Below are 27,606 nucleotides of genomic sequence, written 5' to 3'. Positions count from 1 at the left end.
TGTAAAAGAATATAAGCAGTTGAATTTGATGTGTCGATATACAACTCTTGAGGGGTTCTATGACTTGGAGCAAGTCGATTTAATGTTACTGTCTCATTTTCCACATCCAAAGGATATATTTTTACATCTCTCTCTTTTGAGAATTCTCAGAATATGCAGAGAATAACGTATTAGTCAAAAACCAGGATATTGAAATATTCCTAGGTCTCTTTTACTTATTAACAAGGTGACAATGTAGCTTGACTTTGGCTTTGTACCTATACTGGTCCTTAAGAAGACATCCCCTGTCTCTCAGCTGGGAAGTGTTATCAATGCTGTTAATCAAGAAGAGATTTAACCAAGAGATTATAGCAATAACCTTTTCTTCTCCCCCACTCTGCTATAGGACATAATGATTATATTTGTCCAGCTACAAATCAGTGTACAATCGATAAAAACCGGCGCAAGAGCTGCCAGGCCTGCCGACTTCGGAAGTGCTACGAAGTGGGAATGGTGAAGTGTGGTGAGTGCTTGCTTCCCTTCTGATTGCATGTGGGCCTTGCTAAAAGCTCTGTCCTCTGAGGAACTGGGGACATGTAGCTGGGAAGAGAAGAAGATTTAGGACATAGTAATTAAGTATGTGCATGTAGTTACGTTGGAGGGAGCATTGACTTATCCACAGTAACTGCAGAGGACAGAGATGGGATGAATGGGAACAGATCATGGGAGGCAGATTTTGGCCCCAGGTAGAGAAAAACTTTATACAGTTCTAGTGGTCTGACCACAGAATAGGCTACTACATGGGTTAGGGGACTTCTAGCCACTGGAGTCCTCAAACAGGGCTGGGTGACCATCTGCCTGTGACCTTGAAAAATCCAGTTCTAAGGATGAAATCCTGGTAAATGTCCACGGTTAAAGCTTGTGACAAAAAAAGTAGAATATCTTGTGGATTACTGGAGTAGCCAGCGGGAAGCTCATACCTATCCCCTGACTAGCTTTCTAGAAGTAGAAAAATAGGTAGGAGTCAGAAACAAAATGGAACTATGAAAAGTACATACAGCTGGCCGGGCACGGTGGCTCATGCCTGTAATCCTAGCACTTTGGGAGGCCGAGGTGGGTGGATCACCTGAAGTCAGGAGTTCAATACCAGCCTGGCCATCATGGTGAAACCTCATCTTTAAAAAAAAAAAAAAAAAGAAAAGTACATACAGCATAGATTTTGTTCTATGACAGTAATAGATGTATACATTTGTGTATATAACATATTTATGTATATATATTCACATTTTATACACACACAAAGAAAAGTGAGCAGTTTTAGTATATAATTGACAAAGATGCTGACACCCAGCTCCGTCCACCTGGCGACTTTTGGTTCATTTGTCTGTACTCACTTGTTTATATGCGCTCATAGCAGCTTGCCTGCACTTATTCTTCTTCTAGCCAGTATTTTACCTGTAGTTAGTTGTAATTTCTCTCTTTGTAATTATTTGAAAATTTAAAACAAAAATCTCTTTACTCCCTGACAGTTTCTTAGTAGCGCTGCCTTGTGAGCATTCTCTACCTTTTTCTTTTTCTCTGTGTATCTAACAGATTAGAACCCTCAGCTATTATAGTTCAGAGTTACAGCAGAAGTCCTCTTAATTTGATCACACTTTCGTGGCTTCCTAGAGTCACTGATGTTCCTCTCTGGCTTCCTAGAGTCACTGATGTTCTTCATTTCCTCTGTAAAACAAAGCCTCACCTTTGGGCACTGGTAGGATGTTTTACAGAGGAAATGAAGAACATCAGTGTGTGTATCGGTTACTCTCTCAAACACTTAAACGTTTCTGTTCCCATTGCTTCAGTTTATCCTTATCAGAAACCAATGGGCTTCTTCTCAAACCTGTTTCTACTCAATGTAATTGTTACATTATGAAATTTAATTAAAATTTATGCAAACATTATGAATAGGAAAAGACAGGTTTGCTTTTTTCTATGAAAGCTTAGTTGAAAGTTTTGAATAAAATCTTTTATGACTACTTGAATAAAATCTTAAAGGGCTAATAGCTATTGAGATAGGTATGGGTGAGATTGGGGGGCAAAACAAACGTAGGAAGATCCTGAATTCAGAATTCCTTAGAAGTATCTAGGTTCTTGCTCTGTTTTAAAGAAGCTGAAACTAAAAATCCAGAGATATCTCATGGGTAGGTTTATGCAAAAAAGTGACTTTGTCTAATTGGCCCAGATAATTAGAGAGAAAGCCTTGGCTCCCTGACAAAAGATTGCAAATAAATGTTTTAAGTTTTAAGTTCAACAATATTTTAAGGTGAATGTGTGTGTGTGTGTGTGTGTGTGTGTGTGTGTGTTTAAAAAATGATTTCCAGCTTAGTCTTAAGAATGCTTTTGTTGTACTAGTGTCTGTTGCACAGCGGTAGCCCTCATGGCTCAAGGCAGTGTATGCTGGGAAGGGCATGGAGGTTGGACCTCATAGAGTCTGTTTCATCACTTCTTGCTGACTGTGACTGTGCTCAAACTACTGAACCTCTTTGGCCATCGGTTTTCTTATCTCTGAGCTGAGATATCTGCTTCACTGGACTTTGTGAAGAATAAGTATGAAAACATGTATGAAGACTTAGCTTAGTACCTGACACTCAGTTTTAGTTTTTCTCCTTCTCTCTCCTCCTTCCCTGGAAAGCTCATATGAGTTTTGATACAATGCTCTTTCATGAGACAGAGTACAGAGGGATAGTTAAAGAAGCTTTCATAGAAAAGGGAATGAGAGAAATTTCTGAATTTAGCCAGAAAGTTTAAGAAAAGACTGTCTTCTCTGTGGAGATTACAGAAGAAATGAGATGGGTTGTTGCACATATACAATGGGATATTTCACCCTTTACTGACCATAGAGAAAGACCATTAGAGATGAACTTTCTTAATTCTGTCTCTCTCCTTTCCCATCGCTCTTCCTATCTGCCCTCCCCCAAACCCTCTATGCATGCTTTTTCTTTTTTTTTTCTTTTTTCTTTTTAAATACAGAGTTTCACCATGTTGGTCAGGCTGGTCTTGAACTCCCGACCTCAGGTGATCCGCCCGCCTTGGCCTCCAAAGTGCTTGGATTACAGGCATGAGCCACCACGCTTGGCCATGCTTTTTCTTCTATCAGGTCTTGAAGGCTTAGAGATTCTACCTGCATTTTGCATCCTCCTGTACCATCCTGCTTCCCCCTATTATTCTGAAACCATGTAGTCTGTTATCACCTTTTTCTTCTGATTTCTGATCTTGTCTTTTCTACTAAAGTTTTGATGTGGTCATATAATGGTAGGACGACATTCACTTAGACTAATTTTATGGATGAAACTTCATTATAAGGATACACTGAAATGTAAGGAACTAGGCGATCGATCTGAATAGCCATGTATTTGGCCTATATCCTCATATTGCTAGGATAGCTCAAAATCTTTTGGGTGCCATATCTTTCTATACCTGCTGTATATTCTTCCATGAAAGGGATTTGATAGGTAGATAGTATAAAATAGTGGTTAAAAGCATCAGCTCTGGATTCAGGCTACTGCTTGGGTTTAGATCCTGCTTCTACTATTTTCTACCTATACCATCTTAGACAAGTTATTTGAGCTTATGTTTGGTTCCTCCTCTGTACATTGGAGGCAGTAATAGCTCCTATACTGTAGGGTAGCTGTCAGAATAATCTATGTGCAATATGCAATGACTGGTGCATAGAAGCTTCCAGTAGATGTTAGCTGCCATTAGTATCATTTATCACTATTATTATCATCATCTTTGGCTGGGGCTATTTGCCACTCTAATATGGAGCACTCCTATTTGGTAGAGCTGCTCATTAAGCTCACTGAGAGGCAGCTGCCTAGGTTACAGTATAAAAGTCATAACACTAGAAACATCCTCGATAGAAAAATGAGTTCCTTGTCAAGGGCTTTATTTATTGAGTCTAGAATTCTCAGAACTCATTACAGGGCCTAGGACATTAGACTTTGTCAGTGAAAACTTGTCAAGTAAATTTGAATGTATGAGTTCAAAATCTCTCACTTTGAGTGTGTAAAGGGTATGTAAATCTGTTTTGTAAATTGCTTTTTCTTATATACTCTACAAAAGAGAAATGCATGATCATAAAGGTGCTTTTTTTTTTTTCTTTTTTCCCATGAGAGAGTATCACTCTGCTGCCCAGGCTGGAGTTCAGTGGCACAATCTTGGCTTACTGCAGCCTTGACCTCCTTGGGCTCAACTAATCCTTCCAACTCAGCCTCCTGAGTAGCTGGGACTACAGGTGTGTGTACCACCATGCCTGGCTTATTTTTGTATTTTTTGTAGAGACCTGGTTTCACCATGTTGCCCAGACTAGTTGAACTCCTGGGCTCAAGTGATCCTCTGGCCTCAGCCTCCCAAAGTGCTGGGAGATTACAGGCATGAGCACTGTGCCTGGCATACAGGTGCTTTTTAAAACCATACATTTTGCAACAACCCACCATGGCACGTGTATACCTATGTAACAAACCTGCACATTCTGCACTTGTATCCCAGAACTTAAAGTAAAATAAAAATAAACATACATTGTGTTCCATTTTACCCTAGGTATATAATTGACCTTAAATATCCATAGCATTCTACTTGATTACAAATAAAATGAATTATATTTTAGGCCTTTAATTCTTTCAGCAGTAAATTTGGTTCAAATGTTCTGAATAAATAGAGCACTTTCTTCTACTATAACTAGTCAAGGTTAAGGGGAAATTCTGATAAATTTTCCTGGGAGCCAATAATTTAAATTTGCTCATACTTTCTAACATATTTATTATTTTAAATGTAGAAATCGAATTTAGTGAAAAAAACGTAATCAAATGGGGTGTAAAAACTAAGCATTTTGCAGATTTTAACTTTTAGGGTTTTTTTAAGGGGAAATTCATATAAAAGTTGTAACCATGCTAATGACATCCTGACTTACAACATGTCTTTCTTAATTTCCATTTCACATTTTTGTCTTTAACCAATGAAAACTTATAAAGATTTTGGTGCTCAAATGTATACAGATTTAGAAGTTATATTTTTGTTGTTGATTTCTATTTTTCTTATGGTCAGAGAATATGGTCTGAATGATCCGTATTTTACTTAAGATTTTCTTCATTGCCTAGTATGTGATAAGTTTTGCAAAATTTCTATGGTCTTTATAGATCAAGCTTGTTAATTATGTGGTTCAAATATTCTGCATTCTGACTTTTTGCTCTTTCAGCTGTTGAGAGAGAGGTTTAAATATCCCATTATAATAGTGCATCTGTCAGTTTCCCTTTTTCTTGCAATCACTTTTTTGTGTTGTATTTGGAGGCTGTGTTTTGTTGTTTATGATTTTCTTTTTTTCTGCAGAGTCTTGCTCTGTCATCCAGGCTGGAGTGCAGTGGCGTGATCTCGGCTCACTGCAACCTCTGCCTCCCAGGTTTGTGCAATTCTCCTGCCTCCGGAGGCCTCCTGAGTAGTTGGGATTACAGGAATGTGCCACCATGCCTGAGTAATTTTTGTATTTGTAGTAGAGATGGGGTTTCACCATGTTGGTCAGGCTGGTCTCGAACTCCTGACTTCAAGTGATCCACCAGCCTCAGCCTCCCAAATTGCTGGAATTACAGATGTGAGCCAACTGCGCCTGGCCTATGTTGTTTTGAAGTATATGAGTTTAGAATTATTTATCTTTTATTAATATTCTAGAAATGAGTCTCCTTATCTATAATAATAAATTTTGCCTTAAAGTTTATTTGTCTGATATCAATAGAGTAACATCAATTTATTTGGTTAATTTTTGCCTGTTATATATTTTTCTGTCTACTTTGTTTTTCTGTATGTGAGGTATCTCTCTTACGACTAATCTAGGTCTAGATTTAAAAATATATATGGTTTCAGAGTCACTCTTAAATGGTCAATTTAGTATTTTTTCTTTATTGTGATAACTAATATTTGGGTTCATTTCTATCTTATTTTGTGATTTTAAAATTTTTATTATGTATTTTCCACTTCTTTCCTTTTAGGAGTTAATCATATTTTTATGTTTTCTTTTTCTTCTTTTACTAGTTTGAAAATCATACATTCTGTTTTATTTCCCTTTTTTCTTTTGAGACAAAGTCTCGCTATGTCACCCAGGCTGGAGTCCAGTGGCATGATCTCGGCGCACTGCAGCCTCCGCCTTTCGGGTTCAAGTGATTCTCCTGCCTCAGCCTCCTAAATAGCTGGGATTACAGGGGTGTGCCACCACGCCCAGCTGATTTTTGTATTAATAGTAGAGATAGGGTTTCACCATGTTGCCCAGGCTGGTCTTGAACTTCTGGCCTCAAGTGATCCCCCCCCCTTGGCCTCCTAAAGTGCTGGGATTACAAGTGTGAGCCACCATGCTTAGCCACATTTAAATTCCTTTAATGACATTTCTATTTTTTAACATGTGTTCTTGATTAATTTGGGAATTTAAGCTTTTATCTTCCCAAAAAAAGAATCTTAGAAATTCTAACCAAAATCATTCATCTCTCATCTTACATGTTATTGTTTGGTATTTTGGTTCCACCTTGTTTCTGTATCACCAAAACTTAATTATTGGATTGGGTGTGGTGGCTTCTACCTGTTATCCCAGAACTTTGGGAGGCCAAGGCAAGAGGATCATTTGAGCCTAGGAGTTCAAGGCCAGTGTGGGCAACATAGCAAGACCCTGTCTCTACAAAAAATACAAAAATTAGTCAGGTGTGGTGGTACACACTGTAGTCCCAGCTACCCAGGAGGCTGAGGTGGGAGGATCCCTTGAGCCCGATAGGTTGAGGCTGCAGCGGGCTGTGATCATGACCATTCCACCATACTCCAGCCTGGGTGACAGAGAGACCCTGTCTCTGAAAAAAAAAAAAAAAGTAAATACAAAGAATAAGCATATAAATCAAATTTGCTAGTAATTAAAACATACAAAGTAAAGCAAGATGGTTTAGTCATTTGTTAGATTAGCAAACATTAAAAATGATTTTTAATGTCCAATGGGTTCTGAGAAAATAGTCAAACTATTGAGCACTGGGCAATATAGACCCTATCTCTACAAAAATATTTTAAAATTAGCTGGGCATGGTGGTATGTTCCTGGAGTGCCAGCTACTCAGGAGGCTGAGGCAGCAGGGTTGCTTGAGCCCAGGAGACGGAGGCTGCAGTGAGCTATGATTGCACCACTATACTCCAGCTTGGGCAACAGAGTGAGACTCTCAAAAATACAATTAAAATAAAATAGTGTATATACTGCAATCTAATTTTGTGTATAAAGGCCAGGCGCAGTGACTCATGCCTGTAATCCCAGCACTTTGGGAGACCGAGATGGGCAGATCACCTGAGGTCAGGAATTTGAGACCAGCCTGGCCAACATGGTGAAACCCCGTCTCTACTTAAGTAAATACAAGAATTAGCTGGGCATGGTGGCGTGTGCCTGTAGTCCCAGCTACTTGGGAGGCCGAGGCAGGAGAATTGCTTGAATCCGGAAGGCGGAGGTTGCAGTGAGCTGAGGTTGCGCCATTGCACTCTAGCCTGGCGCCTGGTGACAGAGTGAGACTCCATCTCAAAAAAAAAAAAAAAAAAATTAGCCAAGTGTGGTGGTAGGTACCTGTAATCCCAGCTACTCAGGAGGCTGAGGCAGGAGAATTGCTTGAACCTGGAGACTGAGGTTGCAGTGAGCCAAGATCGCAGCACTGAACTGCAGGCTGGGTGACACAGTGAGACTGTGGCTCATAAATAAATAAATAAATATTTTTGTGTATAAAACATGGAAAAACATAAAAGCATTAAAAAACTGAAAGAGTTTATGCCAAAATTTATTCTCTTCTATATTCTCCAGATTTTTTTCACTTAGTTATTTGAAATATACTTGTTTTGTATAAGTATGAAAAAGAAATATAAACGTGCACACATGCATATAAACATTTTAAGAATGTGTTATAATAAAATATATTATTTGATACCTTTGGAAATATCCCCATTTTCCTTCCTGAAGAAAATTCCTAATTTCATGGTTTGGAAACAGTTATATGAGCGCTCTTTATAGAGAAATGGAGTTAGCATCTATAGATGACCTGGAAATGGAGACCTAAAAAGTTGCTGAAAAGTTACGTTGTTGGTTTTGCTAGTACAGTCAAGACCATAGTAATCTTTGATATATGCCCCACGGACTGAAGAGTCAGGCTTCTTTTACTTGACTGTGCTTTTACCCTGGCAATTCGAATGACTCTGCTTTCCTCTTCAGGCTCCCGGAGAGAGAGATGTGGGTACCGCCTTGTGCGGAGACAGGGAAATGCCGAGGAGCAGCAGCGTTGCGCCGGCAAGGCCAAGAGAAGTGGCGGTCACGTGCCCCGAGTGCGGGAGCTGCTGCTGAGCCCCCTGAGCCCCGAGCAGCTGGTGCTTACCCTCCTGGAGGCCGAGCCGCCCCATGTGCTGATCAGCCGCCCCAGCGTGCCCTTCACCGAGGCCTCCATGATGATGTCCCTGACCAAGCTGGCCGACGAGGAGTTGGTACACATGATCAGCTGGGCCAAGAAGATTCCCGGTAGGGCTTTCTGGTTATCAGTTTTCCACGTACTTGTAGAAAGGCCTGCTGCTAATATTTAAGGGCCAAGAGTACAAAGTAGAGGTCCACGAGCTGTGCCTAGATATTTAACACTTCCACAGCTAGATTAGTAACTTTTGAGTGCAATATGCTCTTTCCTCCCATCTTGGCATACCTACCTTCAACAAGGTCATGTTCTGATTTAGAATTCTGAGACTGCTCTGAGTTCTGTACCAGACATGGTAGTGCAGAAAGAGCTGTATGTCACCCAGCCATTTCTATTCTTGACTCCCTTCTTTTCCCATGTACAGATGCATCCCATACTGCCTTGCACAAACCCCATCCTATGTGTCCACATCTGCTACAGACACCTGTTGGCCACCTTTCGTGCCTAGAGGTCTGGGAGGATGGACCCAGGGAACCCACCCAGGCTCTGGAATTGGGCTTGGGGTCATTTGGGCAAGAAATCCTAGGGTCCTGGAACCTGGAACAGGGTTAAAATGATGGGCTCAGCTAGGAGTGGTGGCTCATGCCTGTAATCCCAGCACTTTGAGAGGCTGAGGAGGACGGAATACAGGGTCAGCTGTTCAAGACCAGTCTGACCAACATGGCAAAACCCTGTCTCTACTAAAAATACAAAAATTAGCCAGGCATGGTGGCAGATGCCTGTAATCCCAGCTACTTGGGAGGCTGAGGCAGGAGAGTCGATTGAACCCGGGAGGCGGAGGTTGTAGTGAGCCGAGATCATGCAGAGCAAGACTCTGTCTAAAAAAATAATAAATAAATAAATAAATAAGCTGGGCTCCACATTGACCCGTCCTTTGGCTGTGGACTCCTCACCTTGAGAGGAGGGGCATGTTTGGGTAGGATGGGGTAGGGTGCAGTATGACTGGTTTGGAAGTGAAAGGTTTGTCAGATGTTAAATAGAATTTTATAAATTATTATTCCAATAGAGAATCAATATTATGTACATAAATAAGTATGTATGGACAAATAGAGTAAATCAGTGGTTGAAGTTACATGAATCCTCAGTGGGCCCATAAACTTGGAATGCCATTGAGTTAAAAATGAGCTTAGTGACTCATGAGTTATCATTTGGAACCTGCATTTTCCATCCTCTAAAATGATCACTTCTCCCAAGGCCATTTGTAATATATACCTGAAGGGCTGTATGATGCTAAAATTACCAGCTAATTATCATTTGACTTGGTATTTCTGTGGAGGAGTGAATCTAGGATTCTAACCTAGAATGGCAACACCCCACAATCCCCCTGTGAAAGCTTCCCCATGCCCTTCTTTACAGTCCTTGAAGAAATGAAGTCTCTTACAAGTTCTGAGCCACTGGAGGCATTCCCATGGCCTGGAGAGCAGCAAGTGTACTGGGCAAATGTAAAGATGAGGAGGGGTGAGAAGCTGGGGGAAGAGCGGTTCCAGGTAAAGAGCCCGGGGAACAGAGGCCTACAGTGACAGTATCATTTGGGGATTTTTGTTGGCCTGGGCCCATTTCTTCTGAGCTTCCTGAGGATTTTTTGGTTTCTAGTTGTATTTTGTTTTGTCTAGCATCTTCACCTTTCCCAGAATTACTTTATTTTCTCTGCTTTTTCCCAGAGGAGACAGTACTGATGCACTTTCCTCTAGTTTTTGCTTTAAATGTATTCCAAACACGGTTTTGCAGGACCACACATGGAGAGCAGTGGTGAAATTAGTTATTGCTGAAAGCTGTGCCCCTTCTTTGTGCCATAAGAAATCTGAACTTTTCAGCTGCATTATTCCTTGTTAAACCTGGTGTTTTGAAAAATTTTCAGGAAACATAGGCATAGTCTGAAGGTGTGATTCCCCCACCCCGCCCCAGCTGGCATAGTCATTGTCCAAGCAAACAAAAAAATTATCATCTAGCCTTAATCTTGTTGAATATCTACAAGATTAAGAACCGTGATCTCTCTTGGGTAGGCTTATTGTCTATCATTGTGGGTGAGATTGGGAAGGTGTATACACATTAAGAACCTAAGTTGAGCATAGCATGTGGATTTAGAAAGTATTTATCCATCTTTACATTCATAACACCATGAAATTCTCCTTTATGCAAATTGGCATTATAATTGTTCCAAGACTTGAACCACATGTGTTCTCTCTGCCATAGTGTCCTCATCTGTAAAATAAGGATGATAAGAGATCCTGCCTATAGGACATTCTCAGAGATAGACATTATTACCCCCATTTTCCTGTAAGAAAAACAAAGACTTAATGGGAAATTAAGTGACCAACTAGAAAGAGGCTGAGCTGGGGTTCAAACCAGAGTCTATTTCATGCCAACGCTCTGTCTTTTGTTACCATATTTATATTACATGGCCCTCTCCTTTTATCATGGCTTGTGGAGGAAGCCCCAGTGTTCTCTGCTTTTTTTTAAAGTGCTCCCCTCCCCAGAGGTTACCTGTTTTCAATCAATATTGTGACCAACATGTGTTATTAGGTTGTCAGGACCTGCTTCGTTATATTTGCTCTTTATTTATTATTATTTTTTTGAGACAGAGTCTTGTACTCTCACCCAGGTTGTAGTGCAGTGGCGCCATCTCAGCTCACTGCAATCTCTGCCTCCTGGGTTCAAGCAATTCTCCTGCCTTAGCCTCCCAAGTAGCTGGGATTACAGGCATGCACCACCACGCCTAGCTAATTTTTTGTATTTTCAGTAGAGACGAGGTTTCACTATGTTTGCCAGGATGATCTCGATCTCCTCACCTCATGATGATCCTTCCACCTCGGCCTCCCAAAGTGCTGGGATTACAGGCGTGAGCCACCGCGCCTGGCCATATTTGCTCTTTATTTATTTATTTTTTTGAGACAGGGTCTCACCCTGTTGCCCAGGCTGGAGTGTGGTGGCATGATCTTGGCTCACTGCAGTCTTGACCTCCTGGGCTCAAGCTGTCCTCCCACTTCGGCCTTCAGAGTTTCTGGGACTACAGGCACCTGCCACCGTGACCAGCTAATTTTTTTGTAGAGATGGGGTTTCTCCATGTTGGCCAGGCTGGTTTCCAAATCCTGGGTACAGGCAATCTACCTACCTTGGCCCCCCAGAGTGCTGGGATTACACGTGTGCCTCACTGTGCCTGGACTGTATTTGCTGTTTAGGATAGAATCACCAAGAAACAGTGCTTCTACCGAGAAGAAGGATCTTAACACTGGATGGGAAATTTTAAGCAATCAGAGAAATCCTTGCTGTTGAGTCCTTGGCTTTCTGAGCGGCCTGGCACTGCTGTCTGTGTGCCTCCACTTGCAACCTCCACCTACTGCATTCCCCGACCCCTTCTGATCCCAGTCAAGGATTGGGTCAGACAGGCAGCTTCTCTGACTGGCAGCCAAACATTAACCTTCTCAGTAGCGCAGAGGAATTATTAGGACACAGCTAACAACGATTGGTTCTGAGCCCAGGTCATAGTGCTTGACAAACTCTAAATGAAGTATGTCTCTAGAAGGGGTCCAAGACTGGAAACTGGTTGCGCAGCTTAACTTAAAAGTTTTCTTCCTTTAATGAGCAGTTAATCACATCTATAAAATATCGATTCCCTAATGGTTTGTGTTTTCTTAGTGTTTTAACACTTGCCATTCTATCTCTACAGACACAGGGAGCTGAGGAGGAGGGGTGGGGGTGTCTCACTACCTCTTGCTTTCCCCAGGCTTTGTGGAGCTCCGCCTGTTGGACCAAGTGCGGCTCTTGGAGAGCTGCTGGTTGGAGGTGTTAATGGTGGGGCTGATGTGGCGCTCAATTGACCACCCCGGCAAGCTCATCTTTGCTCCAAATCTCATTCTGGACAGGTGAGAAAAAATGTATTGTGTTTCTTCTCCAACTTGTTTGAGTAAGGTGCTTAGTGAGTGGGAACAAAGTCCTAGGTGCTGCAATTAAAATCTCGCACCTGCAGGGCAATTAGAGGATGATGGTATCATCAGATCCTTCACTGGGTCAAGAACCAGAGAAGGAGAGAGAGAGGATCAAGGATTCAGAGTCCTGTGACTCATTTTTAATCTGTGGTACATTACAGGCCAGCGCCTTAATAGGGGACTGTATCCTGTAGGAATGTGGCCACTATGTGTATAAGTCAACATAGATTTTTCTGCATTAAAAATTCCATTTTCAGGTTACAGTCTTAAGCTGTTCTTCTGTTTTTTGTACCTATAGTGACCAATTACATCTGGAGCTTTCTGGACTGGTGATAATAGTCTTAAAAATCTACCAAGTTTATTTTCACATGCTTTAACTCTTTTTTTTTTTTTTTCTGAGACAGAGTCTTACTCTGTTCCTCAGGCTGGAGTGCAGTGGTTCAATCTTGGCTCACTGCAACCTCCACCTCCCGGATTCAAGTGATTCTCCTGCCTCAACCTCCCAAGTAGCTGGGATCACAGGTGCCCACCACCACGCCAGGCTAATTTTTGTATTTTTAGTAGAGACAGGGCTGTACCATATTGGCCAGGCTGGTCTTGAACTCCTGACCTCAGGCGATCTGCCCATCTCGGCCTCCCAAAGTTCTGGGATTACAGGTGTGAGCCACTGTGCCCGGCCTGCTTTAACTCATCCTAATGCATGTACTATAGCATTTTTGGCAATAGTGGTGGAAGTAAGAGTTACTAAAATCACATGAAACTTAACAGAAATTGGGATGTGTTGCTATAACTTGATTGTGTTTGATTTTCTTTTAAAGATGACACAGAAAATGAACCAATTTTTAATTGACTTAAATGAACTGTTTATGGAGGGAAAGCTGGACTATATAAAAATGCTCAAGTTTTTTTAGCGGGAAAAGTAGACTACCCTCTTGGTATAAATTTAAGCAGTTTGAAATCTTCATGGAAATTGATTTCCACACCTCTTTTATGGAAAAACTACTAGTGTTGAGTGTTCAGCCACATCTCTACAGAGTGGGAGGATGGCTAGTGCCTACCTCAACTCTTGCATTATTATCCTGTTACCACTTTAGATCATCAGAAGACCCTGTGTTACACAGATGAAGAGTGATACCCCAAGGTATCAGTCCCCATTCTGCCTTTTGTCATGGTTGACAATGTTATTAAAAGAGCACTGTTCTGCATAATGAAGGTGTTTTGATAGAGAACAGATCCTTAGGGAAAAGCTGGAGGACTGATGTGACTTGAACAGGGAGTGGTTCACTCCCAGGTGGTGAACCACGCAGGGAGGCTCTTGAAGCCCAGAGCAGTGCAGGGCATAAGACCCTTCAGTAACAAACAAAACAGCTAACCTATTGGCTTGTATGTGCTTGGCAGCACCTTAAGCACTTGACTTATGTTGACACATTTAATCTTCACAGTCTTCCTACACTCTTTGGGGGAATAAGCACCATTATTATCTCTGTCATTCAGGTATTAGAAATGGGAGATTAAGAAACCTGCTTATGGCTGGGCGCGGTGGCTCACACCTGTAATCCTAGCACTTTGGGAGGCTGAGGCGGGTGGATCACGAGGTCAAGAGATCAAGACCATCCTGGTCAACATGGTGAAACCCCGTCTCTACTAAAAGTACAAAAAATTAGCTGGGCATGGTGGTGCATGCCTGTAATCCCAGCTACTCAGGAGGCTGAGGCAGGAGAATTGCCTGAACCCAGGAGGCGGAGGTTGCGGTGAGCCGAGATCGCGCCATTGCACTCCAGCCTGGATAACAAGAGCGAAACTCCGTCTCCAAAAAAAAAAAAAAAAGAAAGAAACCTGCTTACAGGGCCGGGCACAGTGGCTCACGCCTGTAATCCTAGCACTTTGGGAGGCCGAGGTGGGTGGATCACCTGAGGTCAGGAGTTCAAGACCAGCCTGGCCATCATGGTGAAACCCCATCCTTTAAAAGTAAATAAAAAATTAAAAAAAAAAAAAAAACCTGCTTATGGGTAGAATAATAGCTGGTGGAGCTGGACTTGGGGGGTTCCCAAATGGCAAACTAACTGTCTATTCTACCTGTTGTCATGGATAACAATGTTGACAAAGAGCACATCCTGCAGAACAGAAGCGTTTTGGTAGAGAACAGCCCTGTTCTACTCCTAGCACACTGCAAATATCCACTCCTCCCACTGTCATCTCAGGGTACCATGTTGCAAGGCAGGCTGAAAAGCCAAGCACAGTGGCCAAGCCATTGCCCTCATTCATTCATTGTATTCCACTTGGTGTTTTAACTGAAGCCAAGTGTACATATGTATAAATATACACATATATTTCTCCTAGAAGTTAGTCCTAGGAAGACGTTCCATCCCTTCACGAATCAATTCATTTACAGACATTGGGATTAAATTTTCTTTTATGTTGATTTCTAAATTGATGGCAAATTTAGTGTTTATTTTTAGTGACTATTTCATTCCTGGTTTTTAGTACAATTAACTCTCCCTTTTCTCTGCATGGGTTCTCTAATTCCTGTAAGTGTGTGTATAACATTACTGTAAGTGGACACAAATTCTGGAAAAATATTAGGCCTACCTTTTAGTTAATAGAAGAAAAGTTATTTTTCTTACAAATTATTTCTAATAGACTCACACTGCCTCTATAACTTATGTGAAAGTATTATGTTTTGTAACATACATAAATCTAGTATATTTGATTGAGTATAGAAGAGGAATTCTTGGGAATTGTAAATGCATTCACATTGAGCAGGCATTTCGTTTTTTTGGAATGACTACTGGTGTTTATTTTTTGTTGCAATCTCTAGTAGTTTTTGTTTTTGAGATGGAGTCTTACTCTGTTGCCCATGCTAGAATGCAGTGGCGCAATTTCGGCTCACTGCAACTTTCACCTACCAGGCTCGAGCAATTCTTATGCCTCAGCCTCTTGAGTAGCTGGGATTACAGGCATGTGTCACTACGCCTGGCTGATTTTTATATTTTTTTTAGTAGAGACAGGGTTTTGGCTGGGCGTGGTGGCTCACGCCTGTAATCCTAGCACTTTGGGAGGCCGAGGTGGGTGGATCACCAGAGGTCAGGAGTTCAAGACCAGCCTGGCCATCATGGTGAAGCCCCATCTTAAAAAAAAAAAAAAAAGAGAGAGACAGGGTTTTACCGTGTTGGCCATGCTGGTCTTAAGCTCCTGACTTCAAGCGATTCTCCCACCTCAGCCTCCCAAAGTGCTGGGGTTACAGGTGTGAGCTACTGTGCCCAGCCTACCATCTCTAGTATTTTTAACACATTAACTTTGTGAAGTCTGGAACTTGAAGTCTAAGCTAGTTCAGTTACTTAGTCATCTTTTATACAGATAAATATACTTTTACGTAATAGGTATATTTCTGGAGGATTTGCTCATTCAAAAAGTCAGGAGTAATGCTCCTTAAAGAAGTTCTATTAGGACTCTTTTTTGCGAAGCGAATAGATAATCTTCACACCATTTGAAAATAACTGTCTTCTGCTGAATTGTCCTAGCAGAGTTTCTTCCAGTGGTAATATGGCTGTATAAACAGTGATTACAACTAACAACCCATTTGTGGATACTGAAACTATGATTTCTGTTTCCCTTTATTCTTGTTGAGGCCTCTGCAACAAAAAAATTTCTTGCCACTGAGAATGAGAGGAAAATCTAGTTACCTCAGCTTATTTCTAAGCATTTAGTTCTTTTGCTAACCACTAAATTCATCATAAATGCATGTGAAGATTATCTACTTGCTCAAAAAAATCACATAAGCAAAGACATTTTATGTGTCCTTAGTATCAACAGGCAACTGACTAATGTTAAATTATTAAAAAGTCAGAGGAAGTTTGTATCTGAGCTTGGACCCCATTGTGGACACTTGTAGAGAGTTCCATGGAATGGTATATGTATAACTGTCTCGTAGACAGTTCTGTGGAATGGTAGACGTATAACTGTCTGGTAGACGGTTCCGTGGAATGGTAGACGTATAACTGTCTCGTAGACGGTTCCGTGGAATGGTAGACGTATAACTGTCTCGTAGACGGTTCCGTGGAATGGTAGACGTATAACTGTCTCGTAGACGGTTCCGTGGAATGGTAGACGTATAACTGTCTCGTAGACGGTTCCGTGGAATGGTAGACGTATAACTGTCTCGTAGACGGTTCCGTGGAATGGTAGATGTATAACTGTCTTGAGTTTACATTCACATTAGTTGTTTGTATGCTAAATTCCTTCAAGTTAGCTATCGAATTTTCAGTTCCAAATTTTAATTTACCCTTTGCACATAAGTAATTTCACTTCAGTTCAATATTTATTAAGTCCTTTTTATGTTCTAAGCCTTAAGCACTCCCTGCCATTGCCATACACACAGAGGTAAATCATGGTCTGTATGCAGGTGTGTGCCGCCTGCAGGTATATATGCAGGTATAAAATAGTGTACCCCAAAGGAAGGCCCACTCATTCAACATTTTGTTGTAGTAAATAATCTTCTTCTTTAGGCCGGGCACAGCGGCTCATGCCAGTAATCCCAGCACTTTGGGAGGCTGAGGCAGGTGAATCACTTGAAGTCAGGAGTTCAAGACCAGCCTGGCCAACATGGTGAAACCCTGTCTCTACTAAAAATGCAAAAACTAGCCATGCGTGGTGGTGCGTGCCTGTAATCCCAGCTACAAGGGAGGCTGAGGCAGGAGAATCACTTGAACCTGGAGGCGGAGCTTGCAGTGAGCAGAGATCGCGCCACTGCACTCCAATCTGGGCATTGGAGTGAGACTCTGTCTCAATCAATCAATCAATAAAATCAAGTAATAAAATTGCTATGCTTTGGCTCTGTGTCCCCAGCAAATCTCATCTGGAATTGTAATCTCCATGGGTCAAGGGAGGAACCTGGTGGGAGTGTTGGATCTCCGGGACAGTTTCCCACGCTGTTCTCATGATAGTGAGTTCTCACAAGAGCTGATGCTTTAAAAGCGTTTGGCAGTTCCTCCCGTCTCGCTTACTCACTTCATCTCCTATCTCCATGTAAGATGTGCCTTGCTTTCCCTTTGCCTTCTGCCATGATTGTAAGTTTCCCAAGGACTCCCCAGCCATGTGGAACTGTGAGCCAATTAAACCCTTTTTCTTCATAGATTATTCAGTCTCAGGTAGTACTTTTTAGCAGTGTGAAAATGGACTAATACAAAGATATTCCATGTTATTATTGATTTTACTTTTATTTAGTAGTTTATGGACAGATAGTGTCCAAAAATAAATTTTCTAAGTAGCTCAGTTTGATTGATACATTGTTTCAATATTTTAACATTCGAATCATATGCCCTGTTTTTTGTTTTTGTTTTTGTTTAGAGATAGGCTCTCTGTCTGTGGCCTAGGCTGGGGTGCAGTTGTGCCATCATAGCTCACTGCAGTCTCGACCTCCTGGCCTCAAGTCATCTTCTTGCCTCAGCCCCTTGAGTAGCTAGGACTATGGGTTGTATGCCACCATGCCTGGTTATTATTATTATAATTTTGTAGAGACAAGGTCTCACTATGTTGCCCAGGCTGGTCTTGAACTTTTGGCCTCAAGTGATTCTCCTACTTTGGTCTCACAAAACACTAGGGTTACTGATGAGAGCCACTGTACCCAGCCGGCCCTGTCTTTAATTCAACTCTTTTAATCCTGTCCTAATTTCTTACTTATAATTCAGTTTCAATCTAAAATTATAAAATAAATGAAATATATGTCATTAATTTATTTTAGAGTCTTTTCTAATTTTGTTCTGTATAACTCATCTGAAAGACCTTTATTGGGCTGTTATTTATGATGTCTTTTTTTTTTTTGAGATGGAGTCTCACTCTGTCGCTGAGCTGGAGTGCAGTGGTGTGATCTTGCCTCACTGCAACCTCCACCTCCTGGGTTCAAGCAATTCTCCTGTCTCAGCCTCCCAAGTAGCTGGGACTACAGGCACATGCCACCATACCAGCTAATTTTTGTATTTTTAGTAGAGACGGGGTTTTACCATGTTGGCCAGGATGGTCTCGATCTCTTGATCTCGCGATCTACCAGCCTCAGCCTCCCAAAGTGCTAGGATTACAGACGGGAACCAGCACGCCTGGCCATTTATGATGTCTTACACTTTATCGCCCCTTCATTTCTCACTTATTTTGTAGAAATGTATTTGGTTTCTGCAGACTGTGAAGTGAATAAAAATATTCTAACTTTGCCACCCCTTGAATGAAATGGTTGACTGTCACTCCTGCTAAAAAGAAAGTAGTCAGACCTAGTTATTTAGACTTTGTTTAGAAATTAACTTTTTCCGTGAGGTACATATGGTCTGATTACTGTGAGTGACACCCTTTATCAGGGTTTAAAATACCTCAATATGCAAACCCTCTCCCCATTTTTGAAACATGAATTTGCAGTGAAAATGGCATATATTTTAATGAGGAAATGATACCAACTTCAGTATTTAGGAACTAAGGCACAGGTACTTCTGGAAAATAGGATTGACTTGAGGTGGGTCCCCTTACCATACCACTTGGGGAAGGGTGTGTGTGTGTGTGCGTGAGTGTGTGTGTGTGTATGTGTTGCGCATGTGTGATAATCCCACATCAACACAGAATAATAAAGAGATAATCAAACCATCGTGTAGGACTTGGTGGATTTTTTGGTTTTGCCCCACAGAGATATTTTAAAACTAGCTTTCCATGTTATCAAATGTCCTCAAGTTCAGCAGTTACAATTTCCAATAATAATTGTCCACAGGCAGGGTGATTTGGTGATGTGGCATGAAGGGATTCCGTGCCCAAGTGTTTCTTATGTGTCATCTCTGTGCAGGGCCTGTGTTGTATTTACTGGATGCCTGCATCAGATTGCCTGGGAGAGCCCAGAGCTGGGGCGGTGGAAAGATGGGGCGTGGGGAGAGTTGGAGGCTTCCTACAGATTTGGCACTCTTTGCCCAGTGCTCTGGATTCTCTAAAATGACCTTTTCCTATGAGTGACTTCCAGGGGGCACTAGTGTTTTGTCACTTAACCTCTGTACTTACAGAAACTTGCAAATGTTTGCAGAATTTACAATTTAGTAAATTTTAATAACTTAGTAATGCTCATGTACCAAAGTAAGCAATTTGCATGCTTGTAGTTCTCTGTGAGTCTGTGGGGGTGGGAGAGTGAATGCTTTGGAATGCAGGATCCCGGTGAGTACCATCATACAGCAGTTAATGGGAAAGACTTCCCCAGGATTGCTGTATGCAGTGGTATCAGAGGCCCTTTCCTGAAATACTGCCGTCACTGAAAATGCCGTCACTTTGGGGAAGGAGGAGGAGAGTAGCCAGTTCTTTGAAGACCTCAAGGTCCCTTCAGGGACTGCTGGGAGACTAAAAATGGAACTCGCATAAACACATTGCCCTTCGTGTGAGCTGCAGGCTTTCGGGAGCAAATGGTGGTTTTGTGACAAAATCATCTAACTGCTTGTTAAGGACTTCCGATAACCCTGTGATTGATAATAATAGAGTGTTTTGGGGAGCAGTGAGGTAGAATAATGTGTGTCTGGCTGCAGTGAATAGAAGCTGGTATTTTCCAGATAAAGTTCAAGTAATTTACTTCAAAAGTATATTTAAACATTTATTTCTATAAGGAGTGCTCAAAAGAATTTTGATTAGATTACTCAAAGTTTAAAGATAATCCTTGCTTAAATATAATCCTTGGCAAGTCAAAAATTTTCCCCACCTCCATGTATACCTTCTTTTCCTGATTCTAATCCATCTTCTCTAATTGTGATTTCTCTGTATGTCATATTCGCTTTTTTCAAATTACATGTGAATGTCTTAGTTGCTACACCAGTTTCTTTTTTTCTCTTTTTTTTTTTTTAGACACAGAGTTTCACCATGTTGGCCAGGCTGGTCTCAAACTCCTGACCTGAGGTGATCCATCTGCCTCAGCCTCCCAAAGTGCTGGAATTACAGGTGTGAGCCACTGCACCTGGCCGCTACGCCAGTTTCTAAGTGACCACCAGGAAGTGAGAATTAAGCCCTAGATATGGAGGTTTATTCTTGGGATATTTGCTGCTGTGACACACAGTCTTCCTCATTAATATGGAACATCTCATTTTTGAAATATGTGTCATATCTGGGGCTGCTTGACTGACATGGTTTAGATTGAAAACAATCAATTGGAGTGATATTCCTGTAAGAAAACATTTGGTGAAAATGTAGAAGGAAAATATAATTCCAATGCACATTTTTGCCTAAATAATATTTATTCATATATTTACTATAGGGATTTATAGGAATTGGCCTATCCTCTTTATATGAAGATAATTCTAGTAATTTCATATTGCTGGGTGTGGTCTCATTAACACCCTGTTGTAGTTAACATGGTATTATCAGATGAACATGTTGAAAGATGAAACTTGAGTTTAAAAATAAAACACTCCTTATTGTTTGTTTCTTGATGTTTCCTGAAGTCGTGTTCCTTAAATTTTCAAATGAACTTTTATAGGGATGAGGGGAAATGCGTAGAAGGAATTCTGGAAGTCTTCGACATGCTCCTGGCAACTACTTCAAGGCTTCGAGAGTTAAAACTCCAACACAAAGAGTATCTCTGTGTCAAGGCCATGGTCCTGCTCAATTCCAGTAAGTAACCACACAGCTGGGCCATGTTTTATCGGGGAGAGATGCTGTGTCTAGAACTAGCATGATATGAAGGAGAATGTTGAACTTCTATTTTATTTAAAAAGGGTAAAATGGTTTCCTATTGGACTTTGTTTTTATTTTGATCACGATTTAAACTGTAGGTAACTTTTGGTAACTTGTATGTAAATTACTCATTAAGTGAATGGCAATCAAGTTAAAAGTAACTCAAGCAACTTTCTGGAGAAGAGAAAAAACTTTAAACTGTTTCTCTTTTAACCTTTTTTCAGTGCTTACACAGACACTTTACATGGTTGGTATGCATTTACACTTACATTTGGGGGCCTGCTTTTTTAAAGATTAAGTGATTCAGTAAAAATACAGTCCTACCTTCAAATAGCTCAGAGTGTAGGCAGGGAGGGAGAGACAACAAATCATTAAAAATAATGATTTCTGGTCAGGTGCAGTGGCTCACACCTGTAATCCCAGCACTTTGGGAGGCAGAGGTGGGCGGATCACCTGAGGTTGGGAGTTCAAGACCAGCCTGAACAACATGGAGAAACCTTGTCTCTACTAAAAATACACAGAGTACTACAGGAAAATAGGAGGAGAGATACTGGAGTTGTTGCCAAAGGGAATGATGTTTGAATGAATCTTCAGGAAAGGAGAGAGGGAAGTAGCTGTGGCTATAAAATGCAGTGCTGAAGATTAGAAACTGCTGCTCGGGCTTTGAGCAGCTTAGAAGAGGTTCAGGCACAGGAGTGTCACGCACAGATGAATGACATAGAAAGGTCACCCTGGCTTCCATGTGGAGGATTGGAAAGGGCAGAGACTGAAGCAGGGGGCCCGTTAGAGACAATGAAAGCCTGAACTGTCATTGTGGCATGAGGTTAGGGAGGAAGGGACTTGACTTAAGGGGGAAGTGGGACGTGGAGGAGGGAAATAAGGAAGGTACAATCTAGGATATGTGGATGGTTTAGTTTTGTTAGTTTTTTCTTATATAAATAATATCTGGTTATTGTAAATAAACATTCAAATGAGAAACACAAGGAAGAAAATAAAATCATCAGGAATACCTGCCCTCAAAATATCCACCATAACTTTGGTGACTATTTCTTTTTTTTTCTGAGACAAAATCTTGCTCTGCTGCCCAGGCTGTAGGGCAGTGGCATGATCATAGCTTATTGTAACCTAGAACTGAGGTCAAGTGATCCTTCCACCTCAGCTTCACAAGTAGCTGGGACTAAAGTTACATACCACCAGACCTGGTTAATTAAAAACATTTTTTTTTTTTTGTGGAGACAGAGTCTTGCTGTGTTGCCAGAGGTGGCCTTGAACTCTTGGCCTCAAGAAGTCCTCCCACCTCAGCCTCCCAAAGTACTAAAATTTATAAGCATGAGCCCCTGTACCCAGTCTGTATCTTGTTTTTTCACTTTTCTTTCTGAGACAGGGTCACTCTGTTGCCCAGGCTGGAACGCAGTGGCATGATCATGGCTTATGTAGTTCTGACCACCTGGTCTCAAGTAATCCTCCCACTTCAGCCACCTGAGTAGCTGGGACCACAGGGGCCCACCACCACACCCGACTAATTTTTGTATTTTTTGTAGAGGTGAGGTCTCCCTGCGTTGCTTAAGCTGGTCTCGAACTCCTGGGCTCACATGACCCACTCGCCTCAGCCTCTCAAAGTGTTGGGATTATGGGCACAAGCCATCATATCAGATTTTTTTTTTTTTTTTCCACTTTTCAAAATGCTGTGAAACCATTCTGGGTCAACTAGGAGAGATCTAACACAATCTTTGACATGAGGGCATTATACTAAATTGTTCAACCATTTCTCTGTTACTAAACATCCAGTTCCTCTTCCTTTTTTAAAAACCATTATAAACATTACTGCAATAAATAAAGATGTGCTACTTTGCATGAATTTCTAAGTTTATGGATAGTTGTCACACTGGTCAGTTCATGATCTGCTTGGCATCCAAGCCAGCTGCTCTAGCAGATACTGAGGGCTTTGCTTAGCCATTTACTCTTGTTGGGCTTTTAGGCTATTGATTCTTTTCTTTCTCAAGTACTGTTTACATCCTGGTTTTAATGTTCACCTGAAGACTTACAGATACCTCTATTTGGACAACATATGGGGCTTTATTTATCCAATCTTAGAGTTCAGTGCTTGAAACAACAGGGATGTATATCAGATCATATTATACTATAGTCTTTTAAATCAGCCTAAGTAGTTGTTCCTGAAGCCAAGATTCAATGCAGAATTCACTGTGACCACATGTTTCCAGCTGCCTCTTGATGTGGGGCTGGCAGACCTTCACATATTTCTTCTCTCACAGACTCTTGGATATTGGCGCTAGTTTGTTGCTTTTTTGTTTGTTGGTTGGTTTGTTTGACACAGGGCAACAGACTCACTCTGTTGCCCAGACTGGAGTGTTAAGGACAGTTACTTTTGCAAAATATAACAAAAATGAATTATGAGAAAAAGTGCAAAATTCAAGTCCTGGTTTATTGTATTATTATTAGTTATTATATTCAACTAATTTAAAATTATTCTGTCGATTGCTATAGATGTTTCTAAGTTCTTACACTGAATTTCTACCTATCTCTTTGTAAATGGGCAACAGACCATACATTAGCTCTGGAGAGAACACAGGATGTTGTCCAGGAGTTGCTCGGATCTGGGGTGGAGGGCAGGGTTAGCCCTGGAAGAACTGAGTGAGGGAAAATGAAGAAGGAATCTGAAGGCCATGTGAGAGTACAGAGACCTTGAAGACAACCTTTGAGCATTTCCTAGTTGAGTCTCAGTCTGGCCTTACCTGCCTAACAGGTCATTTCCCATGCACTCAACACACCCTTCCCTGTTTATTGTTACCATTCACCTTTTACAGAATAACATGAGGGCCCAGCTTACACTGATGATTGTGTTGATGTGCATGTAGGAAAGTCCAGCCAGGGGTTTTTTTTTGAGACAGAGCCTTGCTGTGTCGCCCAGGCTAGAGTGGAGGGCAGTGGTGCAATCTTGGCTCACTGTAACGTCTGCCTCCTGGGTTCAAGTGATTCTCCTGCCTCAGCCTCCCAAGTAGCTGGGACTACAGGTGCATGCCACAATACGTGGCTAATTTTTGTATTTTTAGTAGAGATGATACATTAATCTGTTCTCACACTGCTGTGAAGGAATACCTGAGACTCGGTAATTTATAAAGGAAAGAGGCTTAATCGACTCACATTTCAGTATGGCTGGGGAGGCCTCAGGAAACTTAAAATAATGGCAGAAAGTGAAGAGGAAGCAAGATACCTTCTTCACAAGGTGGCAGGAAGGAGTAGTACCAGGCAAAGGCAGAAGAGCCCTGTAACTTATAAAATTATCAAATCCTGTGAGAACTTAGTCACTGTCATGAGAACAGCATGGAGGAAACTGCCCCCATGATTCAGTCACTTTCACCTGGTCTCTCCCTCTACCTGGTGTCTCCCTTGGCACATGGGGACTATGGGGACTACAGTTCAAGATGAGATTTGGGTGGGGACACAAAGCCTAGCCATGTCGGACAGGGTTTCTCCACGTTGGCCAGGCTGGTCTCGAACTCCTGGCCTTGAGCGATCTGCCCACCTTGGCCTCCCAAAGTGCTGGGACAGGTGTGAGCCACCACATCTGACCCACCAGCCAGGATGTTTGAATGGACCATGGAATAAAATCAACTTTTTCTGACCTTCTTTTCCAAACCACCTACCAACATTATCTCACTTAGGTGCTGCCATTTCTGTCCAAGGGAGGATCTGCTTGAAGAGTACCTTCTCATCTTGGCAGTGGAGGATCATCAAATGCCAGATGATGGGGCTTCTCTCACTTTCAGAAATAATTTAGAACTCTTTTCTGTGCAGGAAATTGCTTCTCAGAAAGCAGTGTTTGCTTGTTGTTACGACACTTTGTAGTATAAAGCCTTCTGTTTGGCAAGGCTCCTTACAGGCATTTTAGCCTCCCAGACATCATATTGTGTTGTTGTCAAAGCTAGATGCAGCATCTGTGCAAATGGGAAAGATGAAGGCTACAGCATTCCCCTGCAGCATGACAGAACTGCCACATTGAGAGAATTACAGAAGGCAAGGGAGACATGTGATGTAATTACCGCTTGTGGGGGTAAACGAGTAAAATTTGTTTATTGTAAATCCAAGTTGAAGAATTTTTTTTTTTTTAGAGACAGTCTCTCACCCTGACACCCAGGCTGGGGTGCAATGCCGTGATCTCGGCTCACTGCAACCTCCTGAATCCTGGGTTCAAGCGATTCTCCTGCCTCAGCTTCCGGAGTAGCTGGGATTACAGGTGCCCGCCACCATGCCCAGCTAATTTTTGTATTTTTAGTGGAGACAGGGTTTCATCATGTTGGCCAGGCTAGTCTCAAACTCCTGACCTTGTGATCTGCCTGCCTCGGCCTCCCAAAGTGCTGTGATTACAGGCGAGAGCCACCACGCCTGGCCAGAAATCTTTTAAGGAAGCTCCTTTCTTTCTTGGTAGTCATAACAATTGTCAAAATAAATTGATTCTGTTCGGCATTGCTAGGAAGAAAATGGGACAGTGTTCACTGCCAGGATAGGTGAGTCTTTTCTGTGCTAGGTTTTTAGGGTTTGTAAGTACAGGCTTTTTTCTTCTGGATTATTTGTGGTATTTAAATTAAACACAAAAATAGGGATGGAGTCTGCCTCCCTGCTTTAAAATGTAAAACCCTGACAGAATATGTAAAACAGGTATTGAACTTTGGACAACAGTGATCCCCGGGAGGAGAGACACAAGCGAGGTGAGGCTTTGATTGTCCAGTTTACTGCCTGCAGCCACTTTCCAGGCTGCAATGCAGGGATGGGTCTATTCGGTTTCTCCAGAGAAACAGAACCAATAGGACAGTTGGGTAGGTGGGTAGGTAGGTAGGTAGGTAGGCGGGTAGGCAGGTGGGCAGGTAAATGAGAAGGGATTTATTATGAAAATTGACTTGAACGATTATGAAGGCTGAGAAGTCCCATGATATGCCATCTGCCTGCTAGTGAACCAGGGAAGCCAGCAGCACGGGCGGCTCATTGTAAATGGGAAGAGCTGAGAACTAGGGAGCTGATGGTGTAACTCTCAGTTTGAGGTTGAAGGCCTGAGGAACTGGGAGGCCACTGATGCGAGTCCCAGAGCCTGGAGGCTAGAGAACCTGGAGTTCTCATGTCCAGGGGCAGGAGAAAATGGGTGTTCTAGCTCCAAAAGAGAGAGAGAGAGAGAGAGAGAGAGACAGAGAGAGAGAGAGAGAGAGAGAATTCTCCTTTCCTCTGCCATTTCATTCTATCTGGACCCTCAGCCTGTTGGATAGTGTCTGCCAACATTGGTTAAGGACAGATCTTCTTTACTTAGTCCACTGATTCTTTTTTTTGTTTGAGACAGAGTGTTGCTCTGTTGCTCAGGCTGCAATGCAGTGGCACCATCTCAGCTCACTACAACCTCTGCCTCCTGGCTTCAAGTGATTCTCCTCCCTCAGCTTCCCGAGTAGCAGGGATTACAGGCACCTGGGATTACAAGCTAATTTTGTATTTTTAGTAGAGATGGGGTTTCACCATGTTAACCAGGCTGGTCTCAATCTCCTGACCTCAAGTGATCCACCTAACTTGGCCTCCCAAAGTGCAGGGATTACAGGTGTGAGCCACCATGCCTGGCCTCAGTCCACTGATTCTAATGCCAGTCTCTTCCTGGAACACTCTAAAGGGATACCCAGCTAAAGGGACACCCAGATAGCAGATAAAGCATTATTTCTGGAACATTATACCCAGAAATAATGCTTTATCTGCTATCTGGGTATCCCTTTATCCAGCGAAGTTGACACCTAAAATTAATCATCACAAAGGGTAACCCAGATAGATACCAGTAGTCTCCCTTGGTGACCAAGGCAGCTGGGACGTGGAGGGGAGAGTACTGAATGGGAAAGAGCTGCTCACAGAGAGAACTTTGGAGATCAATAGAGCATCCTCTTCAAGTCTTCAGCTGAGTGCTAATCTGCCCATGATTTTGAGGCTACTGAAGACAGAAAAAACCATCAGAAAGGAGTGGGCAAAACAATCCCTAGAGGTCACACAGGGCGAACAGTTCACATTCTCACCAACCAGTGGGAAAAACCTTGTAGTACCCTGGGCATTGGGCACTTCTCAGCCTTCATATAGTGCTCGGAAGGGTATTGCCTCAGTAGCGGGCCTAAAGTCCATTATGGTCCTCCCAAACAAAACTGAAAGGCAAGGCTGGAGGATCAAATGATTGCTACGTGATTTAACTGCATCCAAGCACAAAGCTCAGGAATAGAGACACACACACCCCATGTCATTGAGCTTTTCTTTATTGTGCATCACAGATACTGCATGTTTTACAAATCGAAGGTTTGTGGCAACCCTGCATTGAACAAATCTGTTGGTACCATTTTTTCCAACAGCACATGCTTACTTTATGTCTGTGTCAAATTTTGAATAACACTTGCAATATTTCTAACTTTATTATTATTATATCTATTGTGATCTGTAATCAATGATTTTTGATGTTACTATTGTAATTGTTTTGGGGTGCCACAAACTGTGCCCATA

At 41.9% G+C, this 27,606-nt stretch overlaps 1 protein-coding gene across 2 annotated transcripts in view; it reads left to right on the top strand.

Annotated features, from left to right (window-relative positions):
- Nucleotides 1-27,606, top strand: part of ESR2 (estrogen receptor 2) — a 62,219-nt gene that overhangs the window by 17,184 nt on the left and 17,429 nt on the right. For both annotated transcript variants that reach the window (XM_012464175.2, XM_012464174.2), the window contains exons 3-6: nt 386-502; nt 8,230-8,529; nt 12,201-12,339; nt 20,882-21,015. In XM_012464175.2, the coding sequence (XP_012319598.1) occupies nt 386-502; nt 8,230-8,529; nt 12,201-12,339; nt 20,882-21,015 (690 nt within the window). The remainder of the gene's footprint in view (nt 1-385; nt 503-8,229; nt 8,530-12,200; nt 12,340-20,881; nt 21,016-27,606) is intronic.

The sequence above is a fragment of the Aotus nancymaae genome, unplaced genomic scaffold (assembly GCF_030222135.1).
Source record: "Aotus nancymaae isolate 86718 unplaced genomic scaffold, 86718_ANA_hifiasm-v0.15.2.pri h1tg000011l, whole genome shotgun sequence".
NCBI lineage: Eukaryota > Metazoa > Chordata > Mammalia > Primates > Aotidae > Aotus > Aotus nancymaae.
This window is presented reverse-complemented; position numbering and strand designations above follow the sequence as displayed.